This window comes from Anthonomus grandis, chromosome 4 (genome assembly GCF_022605725.1).
Source record: "Anthonomus grandis grandis chromosome 4, icAntGran1.3, whole genome shotgun sequence".
In the NCBI taxonomy this organism is placed as follows: domain Eukaryota; kingdom Metazoa; phylum Arthropoda; class Insecta; order Coleoptera; family Curculionidae; genus Anthonomus; species Anthonomus grandis.
In genome coordinates, this window is record NC_065549.1 from 9,388,463 (window position 1) to 9,400,019 (window position 11,557).

Here is an 11,557-nt window from a genome sequence, read left to right on the forward strand (position 1 = left end):
TATTTATAATAAGTACATCAGAAGCACTACTAATTTAAATTATCTTCTTTTAGCAACTTTAAGCAGAATTTTTTATTATTTATATAGCCTTTAATAACTTATTCATAAACAAAAATATATATATCTTATCCATTTAAGTTATGCCAATATAATTTTATGAAGTATTTATTTTAATATTTAATATTGTTCTTTAAATAATTTGTTACGCTTTCCTAATTTTTAAATTTAATTTTATATTACAGCCAGGAATTAGAAATAAGTTTTCATATCCTAAAAAGTTTGTTTCTAGAAATTTAAAACGATTTCTTAAGTTTTTTAACACTTCTACCTACTATATACTGTAGGTTTTATTTATGCTTTATTTTGATTCCATATTTAATTTTATGGCAGAGACGGTATGGATGAATTAGAAATTATAAAAAAAATTGACATAACTTCTTCAACTTAATATTAGATTATGTATTACGGAAGATCTTCTTATTTGTACTTTGGTTACTCCAATAATGCAAAGAGTTTACTTAGCTGGGTCAGCTGATGAAGTGGTATTTATTGATACGAGTGTATCGTGAGTAATATGTGCATAGCTGTAATTTTGCATACAAGTCAATCACAACATCATTATACTGTTGCTTTCCAAAGAGCTAAACATTATCTTAAGAAAAACTTGCAACAAGTTGTTTCAACCAGTGATAATTATAACTATTCATAGTAGTTCAAAAATAGGTATTTACCATATCGATGAAATATTCTTACTAAAGACAACAATACAAACAATTATTCTGAGTCGTCAATAGGAATATTCAAAGATATTGTTCTACAATGATGCAAAGTGTTTAACATGTGCGAGTAGAATTTATTACTATAACGTTTGAATCGTATCATAAAAAAAGATTTTTCCAATTACTAATGGAAGATCAATTTATTATTGAAAGATAAAAAAGCAAAATAATGTCTTATAATAGACGTGAATAATTAGAAAAAAAATTAAAAATAAAATGATCTTCAAACTGAACTGCAAAAAATGTGGTACATGCAAACTGAAGTTATCCCAATTGTCATCGAGGCAACAGGGTTATTTTCTAAATTCACAGTCAACGTTATAAAAAACAAAATCTCCTGAGTATGCAGAACAATCAAATATTTTATTATTATTATTATTATTATTATTATTATTATTACTAAAAACACTAGTTATAAAATAAATGATCGACACTTTTTGAGTTAAAACTCGTTTACGACAATGTGTACTGCTTAGTTTTTATATTATCGTGGTAAGTGTTAAGCCCTCGACCGTTAAGCAGAACGGAGAAAAAAAAACCCCAGGATACTCTTCTACAGATGATTTACTACAAATGAAAAAGCAACGGACACGGAAAAATGATAAATCCATAAAACCGGCGTAAAATTTTTGAGGGAACCATAAATAATTTCGGGAATCGGCCCGCTGAGGTTGATAATGGAGCCGGTATCCCCGAGCGGGACTCCGGTGTGCTGGAAATTAGGGGGATATTGCCCCAGTGCACTTCAATGTGTGATCTGGGTGTTAGTTAATATTTACTGGATATTTTTGGGGCTTTGAGGTGAAACCGTAAGAGTTTTTTTTCGTAGATAAATTGGGTAAAGAAGCCGTTCAGGCAAAAAAATTGAAGGACCATGGGTAAAGTGGATTTCTCAATGTGTTTTTATATATATTTTTATGATAATTGACACCTTTTTTTATTTTTCCTTCATTAAAATTAAGATATATAGGCATATTCAAGCACTGCTTACTTTGGGTAAAGATCTCAGACCACTGCACCGTTATAGAAAATATGCAATTAGAAATGCAGATTTTAGGTCTTGTATATTTTGGGATTCTTGTGGTGCCCCTGGTTGGGCTAAGATATTCCCAATATCGGTTTAATAAAAAGGCTACTCAATTTTACAGTTTGCCTTTAATGGTAATGGTTTGAGTTACATGTTTGATTGTTTGTTATTCTTAAACTTAAGCGAACTAAAAAATACTTCTTCACAGCCTCTTCCCTTCGATTCTCCGGTCGACTCGTCGCGATCGCGCAGGTTAAAGCGGAGAGCTTCGATTGGCCTGCCCGGTCACGTGACGCAAAAGTAGAGTACATATTGTCTCGTGTCCTTGTTTCTCGCATTACGCAATAAAGGATCGAGTAACGCAGGAATGATAAATTAAATTTAGGTTTTATACAGTGTCGCACCATTAAACAAATAACTTAAATTAAATAAAACTAATCATACCGCCACCCTTGAAAGTACCCGGAGTACCTTTCAATAAGCTAAAGCTCGAAATTTAAGTAATTAAAGAAAATGAATAAGTATAAGTTAAATTTAACAAATTAAACTAAGATATAAGACTTAAAGTTAAGATTCACAAGTTCAGTTAGAACAAACTAAGCTAACACTGACAAAGGGTTTAGTCGGAAATTGGAAGAGGGCATACCTTAACGATACTTCGTTTTAAAATGTTTCCATTAGAAATCCGCACACTCACCACACGCACCACTCCATCCTTTCCGGGGTGAATATCAGTGATTCGACCAGCGGTCCACTTGGAAGGGGGGTTGCTGTCATCCTTGAGCAAAACCAATGCGCCAAGAAGGTTGGGACTTTCGCTTTTGAAGCGCCACTTGTTTCTCTCATGGAGGGTGTGGAGGTACTGCTCCGACCATCTCCGCCAGAAATGTTGAACCATAGACTGGAGCATTTGATATCTAGTAAGCCGATTCATTGGGGTCTCCTTGAAGTCAGCATCGGGAACCATATTGAGCGCATGTCCAATAAGGAAATTCCCGGGAGTTAAGGATTCAAGGTCTAAAGGATCGTTGCTGAGGGGCAGAATAGGACGGGAGTTCAATATTGCCTCTACCTGAACCACAAAGGTATAAAACTCTTCATAGGTTAAACGGTTATCCTCAGATAAAATACGCCGCAAATGGTGTTTGAATGATTTTACTACACCCTCCCATAAACCCCCAAAATGTGGTGATCTAGCAGGGTTAAAGCGAAAATTAATCATATTGTTTTTAAAATAAGCTTGAAGCTCAGAAGTATCATAAAATTTGAATATTTCTTGCAATTCACTCCGTGCTCCAACGAAATTCGTTCCATTGTCAGAGTACAAATGTTTACACAACCCTCGTCTTGACACAAACCGTTTAAGCATAGCTATAAAGCCTTGAGAGGTTAGATCGCTGACTACCTCTAAGTGTACAGCCTTGGTAGCTAGACAGACAAAGACGCATAAGTAGGCCTTTATAAATCTGCGGTTTCTTAACTTCGATTCCTTCATAAGAAAAAATCCAGCATAATCTACGCCGGTGTGAAGGAATGGTTTAGAAGGGGTAACTCGGGGTTCAGGTAAGTCTCCCATGAGGGTAGCTAAGGGCTTGGGATTTACTTTATAGCAAACTACGCATTTTCGAAGAATAGATTTTACGGCTGATTTTCCATGAAGAGGCCAAAAGGATTGCCTGACAAACGATAGTGTTGATTGTACTCCTGGGTGAAAGTTTCTTTTATGCTCATGAGTGATAATCAAACGGGTCAAAGGGTGATATTGTGGTAACAACATAGGATGTTTGGTTTGGTAATCGAGCAAAGAATTTTTTAATCGTCCACCGACACGCAGAATACCTTGACTATCTATAAATGGGTTCAAGGATTTTAGTTTACTTTGAGGGTTTACATTTCCCTTAACTTTAAGGTTTCGAATGTCGTCAGAAAAACATTCAACTTGGGCCATGATGACTAGAGTATTTAATGCATTCTGACGCTCTGTGGGCGTTAAATGTCCAATTTGACGAATGGTCTTGGGTGATTTTATATTCTGAACAAATCTAAGGCAATAGGCGGTTACGTTGACTAGCTTGTTGTAGTCTGAAAATTTGTCAAACAAAGAATTTCTTTCTATATGAGCTGAAGTAAGGATTATGGACTTTGGGTTCAATTCTAGGATGCCAGGATCGGGTGGTTTACGTTTAAAATTCAAAATATTGGTATTCTTTGGCCAAAATTCTGTAGGCTTCGAAAGAAATGAAGGTCCATGCCACCATAAGGAACAAGATTTCAGATCTTGAGGATTGGTGCCTCTAGATATTATGTCTGCTGGATTTTCTGTTGAAGATATGTGGTGCCAACTGTTTATATTGGTAAGTTGTTGAATTTCAGAAACTCGATTGCACACATAAGTCTTTAACTGGCGAGGTTCCAAAGAAATCCAACAGAGAACTATGGTAGAGTCGGTATAAAAATTTATTTTGTCTGGGTTGCAATCTAGGGCATTTAGAGCCTTCTTCATCAATCGTGATAAAACTAGAGCTCCGCAAAGCTCGAGATGGGGTAAGGTTGCAGCCTTTAGGGGAGCTACTCGACTTTTAGCACATAAGAGGTTGACTGCAATGTTGCCAAGTGGGTCGATTGAACGCACATAGATAGATGCTCCAAAGGCATTTATTGAGGAGTCACAAAATCCATGGAGCTCTAAGAAAATTGCATTTTTGATGGTTACTTGTCGAGGAATTCGAAAGTAGTCTACTAAAGATAGATGATAAGTAAAATTTTTCCAAGTTCGAAAAACATCTCTGGGAACAGGATCGTCCCAATCGACCTTGAGAAGCCATAACTTTTGTAAGAGCAGCTTTATTTGAACTATCATGGGACCTAAGAGGCCCAACGGGTCAAAGATTTGAGAAATTAAGGAAAGAATGGTTCTTTTTGTTACTGGTTTAGAATTGGAGTTTATGGTTGAAGTGTATATAAATAAATCTTGTCTGGGATTCCAGGATATCCCAAGGGTTTTTGTACTATGCTCATCATTCAGAATAAAATGTGTGTCATTAGATGCATCTGGGCTTAACTCTGATAACACTTCGGGGTCATTTGAGCAAAACTTTCTTAAGTCAAATCCAAATTTCTTAAGAAGAGCAACAAGATTCTTTCCAAGGACGATAAGCTCTTCTTTGGTATCAGTTCCTGACGCGATATCGTCAACGTAGCAGTCCGTACGTAACACTTGACTTTCATGGGGGTAGTTGTTTTTAGAACGATCAGAAATTTCCTTGAGACAGCGAGTAGCTAAATAGGAGGAACTTGCCATACCATAAGTGACAGTATTTAAGGTAAAATGTCGAATATTTTCGTTGGGGTTGTCCCGCCATATTATACGCTGAAGGTTGCGTTGACATGGCTCTAGTAAAACCTGGCGATACATCTTGGCGATGTCACCGATAAGAACATAATTGTGTTTACGGAATTTCACAATGATGGAGAACAAATCGTTTTGAATATTAGGACCTATTTTAAGGGTGTCGTTCAGGGATAGGCCCGTGCTTGAGACGCAAGAGGCATCAAAGACTACTCTTAAACGGGTTGTGGTGCTATCAACCTTTTCGACACAGTGGTGGGGAAGATAATAGCATGGATACTTAGAATCAATTGATTGATTAGGTTGTATTTCAGACATGTGGCCCAAAGAGATATATTCTTTAATAAAATCTATGTATAATTTCTTAATTTCTGGGTGCTTGTCAAATTTCTGCTCCAGAGAATAGAATCTCTTTAAAGCAGGCTGCAGAGAGTCACCTAGATTAAAAACATTGGGTTTAGTAGGTAGTTGTACTATGAAGCGGCCTGTTAAGTCCTGATGAGTGGTTTCTTGAAAATGATCTTCACATTCGAGCTCTTCTTTAGAGAGGACTTGGGGTACTTGCTGAGTGGTTTCTTCTGTCAACCAAAATTTTTCAAGACAGCCTTGGAGGTCATTGGTGCAAAACAATGATTGGCTATGGGTTTTATACGATGATGCATAGGAAACATTTGCCAGTAAAGAAAGTGGTCCGCTTACTACCCATCCAAGCTGGGTCTCTTGTAGAATGGGATTGCCATTACCAGTTTTTATTTGCCTAGAGCAAAGTATATTATAAAATAAACCAGCTCCTATCAGAAGATCAACCTCCGAAGGGGTGTGAAAGCTTGAATCAGCAAGAATGATGTCAGCGGGTAGTTTTATGCTAGAAATGTCAATGGGAATTTGAGGTGTAAGCTCTGTGATTTTATTAATCACCAAGGCTGGGATTTTAGCTGAAAAATTATTGACCATGGACTTTATTTGTAACTGGACTCGTTTAGTGAGGTTTGTGACGTCAGGGCCTATGCCAGAGACTGACATATTCACAGATTGGTATGGTATATTTAATAGCTTGAATAATTTTTCACTAATAAAGTTTGATTGGCTACCATTATCCAAAATGGCTTTGCAAATAATGGGTTTGTGGTTTTTGTCATAAATACATAAGGATGCTGTAGAAAGAAGAACAAATGAGTTGGGATTTTGGCTGGCACAATACAGGTTTTGGGTTGCTTGGCTTGTACTGGGTAAATCTGAATACCCCGAATTATGGGAGAGGGGTGCATTTGGGGTTTCACACATAAGACTATGATTGATTGGATTTTGTTGTTGGCTACCAGGACTAAAGGGTGCCTGCTTCGTTACGGTTACATGAGATTGATGATTGGCGTTATTGCCTTGCATCATAGGCTGTCCAGAATTGAAAGTATTTGTATAATTTGAGTTTGTTTCTCGTTTAGGCTGTAAAAGGTTAGGTTGCATATATCTTGATTGGGATTGATGAGGTTTACCAGTTGAGTGGATATTAGAATTGTATTTAGAATCCTGATTAGATTCTCTATGTAAGAGGGTATGATGCCTCGCTTGACATCTTCTACAACTGTTTGTTGAATGACATTCTCCATGTCTGTGGCCTGGACGCAAGCAGTTTGTGCATAGATTTGCTTTCCTTGCCTCAAAAAACCTACTTGATACAGACAACTCTAAAAACTTTCTGCATGAATAGATAAAATGTGTATCTTTACACATGGGACACACTACATTAGAGCATGAGCGTAGAGCATTTTGGGTTATTAAAGTTTTACGTTCATAGGATTTTTCAAACTTACTAGGAAACTTTTTATTATTTAGTTTAAAATCCAAAGATTCTAAAAAGCAACATCGCTGAGATAAGAATGTTAAAAAATCCTGGATTGTTGGAATTTCAATATCTTTAGTGAAAGTTTCCCATTCCTTTCGGGTTGAAAAATCTAGTTTTGAGTTCAACAGATATATGACAGGCGTGCACCATTGTTTAACTGGTTCCCCGAGGTTTTGTAAAGATTTAAAGTGGGTTTGGAATAGGTCTAAGAATTTTCGTAGCTGAATGTGGGATTCGTCTTTGATAACAGGCAATTCAAAAATGCATTTAATGTGGGAATGTATGATTGCCTTTTTATTTTCATATCTTTCTTGCAATAGAGACCATGCTGTAGCATAACTATGCTCGGTAGCTGCCAATGAGCTAATGATTTGAGCTGCCTCTCCCTGTAGGGTAGATTGCAAATAATAAAATTTTTCCACATTGTTAATTTGTGTACTTTTGTCTATTAAAGAGAAAAATGTGTCCTTAAAGTTGGTCCATGCCTCATAAGAGCCATTAAATTTAGGTAGGGGTATAGGGGGCAAACGAGGACCATATGGATATATTGATTGAAAGGTGGGTAAATGTGGGATTGAGCTTAAGTCTGGCTGCACACTTGCATTAATAATTTTATCAACTCTTTCTAGAGTTGCTTTGGCATTGGATACAGTTTCATAAAATAAATTTTCAAATTCAGTACGCTCTTGCTCTTGGCTATCTGATTCTTCGAAATCATTAGCCAAGCACAATTGCTCAATTTTTAGCTGAATAATTTTAAATTCACTAAGAATGGGCTCAATATTAGTTAAACGGGTGCTCAAATCTATTTTTAATATAGGGTTGTCTCGAGGATTGTCTAAATCTATACATTTATTCTCTAAAAATGTTTGAAATCTACTTATTTCATTTGTTAGTGCATCGCGTTGAGCTACAAGAATATTATATTCCTCTACCTGAGCTTTAGATCGCTCCTGGGATGAGTCATTTAGACCGACATTACTTCTTTGCTTTTTGTTTGTCATTTTTATTATTTATGGTAGGCTTAATGAGGTTAATCAGAAAGGTAAAGGCTAGTAAACCAAAGAAGAAAAATATAAGTATTAAATTAAGTGAGTAAATCAGTTAATTGGATAGACTAAAGGCCTGTCTAAGGCGGGTTATAGGCAGCTATGCTTTATATTGTTTGAATTAAATAACATAACACATACCTAAACACTAAACTAGTAACATACCTCACTCGGTAGATTTGTTATTAAATAGTGGATAAGAATAAAACAAATATGTATAAATTAAAAGAAGTGGTTCAAATGGCATTAATATTGCATTAAGGATAAGTGGGATGATGGAAAATGGACTAACCTTATTTTTCCTGGCTCTGAATTCGTCAGCTTCAATTGTATCAATTATTACAACATATTTTACAATGCAATGCTTGGCATTTTCGGGTTTTCACGGCGGCCATGTTCCCCGTTTGCAACTGGATCGCTGGTTTACATGGCGGCTGCCGGCGTTATTTCTTGGTTATATCCGTCTACGAAGGACCAATGTATATTTTGGGATTCTTGTGGTGCCCCTGGTTGGGCTAAGATATTCCCAATATCGGTTTAATAAAAAGGCTACTCAATTTTACAGTTTGCCTTTAATGGTAATGGTTTGAGTTACATGTTTGATTGTTTGTTATTCTTAAACTTAAGCGAACTAAAAAATACTTCTTCACAGCCACTTCACAAATACTTCTTCTTCCCTTCGATTCTCCGGTCGACTCGTCGCGATCGCGCAGGTTAAAGCGGAGAGCTTCGATTGGCCTGCCCGGTCACGTGACGCAAAAGTAGAGTACATATTGTCTCGTGTCCTTGTTTCTCGCATTACGCAATAAAGGATCGAGTAACGCAGGAATGATAAATTAAATTTAGGTTTTATACAGTGTCGCACCATTAAACAAATAACTTAAATTAAATAAAACTAATCAGGTCTTGTGTTCAGATATTAGGGTATTTTTTGTGCCTATCTGTGAACTCACGATTTAACTATCTTAACAACCAAAACGCCTTAATTTTAAAGATGGCCATTTAAACGTTTTTCTGATGACTTCACAAAAAGGTTCAAAAAACTCAGGATTTTCGAAATATAAGTGATATTGCAAGCCTGGCTTTACATAATCTTTTATAAAATTTATTATATCATTATCGAAATTATTTTGGGATATTTGTAAATTAATTCGTTTCTTTTTTTCAAACAAAATTTTAATTTTGGGAATTGCCGGGGAATGTAAAACAACAGATATTATTATTTGGTTTAACCCGTAATTAACTGGTGTCTCAACGATCGGTATACCTACAATAGGATTTTGTTCAGCATTGGTATGAACAGTGTCGTCATTTGCGTTATCGTCATTAGGAATATCAGGTTGCACTATATCGTCTGTGTTTTCGACGGGAAGATTTTCAGGGCCTTCGTTTGTTTGGGGGCATTGATCTGTAGGGTCATGTTGCACAATCATTGAAATATTGTCTTGGTCAGGGTTTTCATTTTCTGGGTTTAAATTTTCAGAATTTTGAAGAGACTGATTAAATTCCTCAATATATTTACTTAAATTAAAATTAGTATCCGTATCATTGGTGTGGATTTCTACACGTGAAAGGGCGTCGGCATTTGTATTTAGTTTACCCTTTTTATAATAAATCGTATAATTATATTCATCTAATTTAATTCGCCAACGTAGTAATTTTGATGAAGGATCCTTTAGTGAGAATAACCATTGTAAAGGTTTATGATCCGTAATTATGTTGAATTTTCGTCCGTAGAGATAAGGCCTAAAGTACTTCGTAGCCCAGACAATACAAAGAAGTTCTTTTTCTATGGTTGAATAATTGACCTCACTATCATTTAAAGTACGTGATGCATATGCGATTGGTAGGTCATTACCAATTGGTCCTTGAGAAAGCACAGCACCTAGTGCTATATTGCTTGCGTCCGTTGTTAAATTAAAGGGTTTGTTAAAATTTGGATATTGTAAAATAGGGTCGTTCATTAAAAGATTTTTACAGGTTTCAAAGCAATTTATAAATTCAGCGTTATGTTCTATAGTGGCTCCTTTTTTTAAACATTTGGTTAGAGGTTTAGTCAATTTAGCGAAATTATCAATGAATTTCCTGTAATAGCCTAATAATCCTAAAAATCCCTTAATTTGCTTAGTAGTTTTTGGAATAGGATAATTTTTAATGGCTTTAATTTTTTCGGGATTTGGTTTGACACCTGAAGGGGTAACAATGTGTCCTAAATATCCTACTTCTTTTTTTAAAAAATCGGTTTTATCTAGCTGTAATTTGAAATTGGTTTCACGAAGACGTTGGAAAACGGCGCGTAATTTATCGATGTGTTCTTGTAAGGAGGTAGAGTAGACAATTATATCATCAAGGTAAACGGCACACTTTTCGTTTTGCATTCCACGAAAGACATTGTCCATTGCGCGTTGGAAGGTCGCGGGGGCATTTTTCAGGCCAAAAGGCATACGCAGAAATTCGTAGTGCCCATTCTCACAACTGAAAGCAGTTTTCGGAATGTCCTTTTCGTTCATTGGAATTTGGTGGAAACCACTCGCTAGATCGAGGGTTGAAAAATATTGACATTTACCTAGCTTATCGAGAAGATCTGTTATATTGGGTAGAGGATACCGCATATCGATGGTAATTTCATTCAGTTTTCTAAAGTCTATTACGCATCTCCACTTTTGTTTTCCGCTAGAGTCAATTTTTTTTGGTACTACCCAAATTGGTGAGGACCATGGGGATACACTGGGTCTTATAATATTTTGCTCCAGCATCTTTTTTATTTGACGCTCAACTTCTTGTTTGTGAATAAAGGGATATCTGTAAGTTTTCGAATAAATGGGTGTTTCATCTGTGGTTTTAATTTCGTGTTTTACCTGACTTGTGAACGTAAGAGGAGTATTTTCATCATAAAAAATATCAGAGTATTCTTTACATAATTTTAAAATTGCAAATTTTTCTTCTTGATTCATATGATCTGTTCTGATTAGTTTTTCCGGTTTAAAATTAGAAGATTTATTGGTAAAATTATCGATTAAGTTAAAATCAATGGATTCTAATTCTTTTCTTTCAAAGGGTTCAACTTTTATGGGTTCGGAAAAATCTAATAGGATTTGATCAGTAGAGCTATTTAAGATAGTGGTGAGGGCTATGCCATTCTTTGCAATAGAGAGACTTTCTGGGATTTCACAATTTCCTATTTTTTGATATGGAATAATGATTTCACCATTTTTGATTGAAGTTTTAATTTTTATAACTTGTTCGCATCGGGGTTCTACACTTATTTGATTTAGGTTTCGTTTTGTGTTTTGGAAAAGTAATTTTATTTCAGCATAAGGAGTACGTAAGTAACCATTGCCAAAATCTAAATTTGTTTTTAAAATTTCAAGATTATCTACTCCTATAAGACCATCAAAAATGTCATGGAATTTAAATAAAAAGAATTTTAATTGTAAAGGTTCGGGTAAGTTAAAAATTCTGGATGTTGGTATAAGAGTACTAAATTTATGAGCTGACATTTCTTTTCCA

At 35.5% G+C, this 11,557-nt stretch overlaps 1 protein-coding gene across 1 annotated transcript; it reads right to left on the bottom strand.

The window, feature by feature from the left end:
- Nucleotides 1-2,425: 2,425 nt before the first annotated feature.
- LOC126735199 (uncharacterized) lies at nucleotides 2,426-8,002 on the bottom strand. The gene has a single exon (XM_050439151.1). The coding sequence runs from the start codon at nucleotides 8,000-8,002 to the stop codon at nucleotides 2,426-2,428; it is 5,577 nt and encodes a 1,858-aa protein (XP_050295108.1).
- Between the last annotated feature and the right edge of the window lie 3,555 nt (nucleotides 8,003-11,557).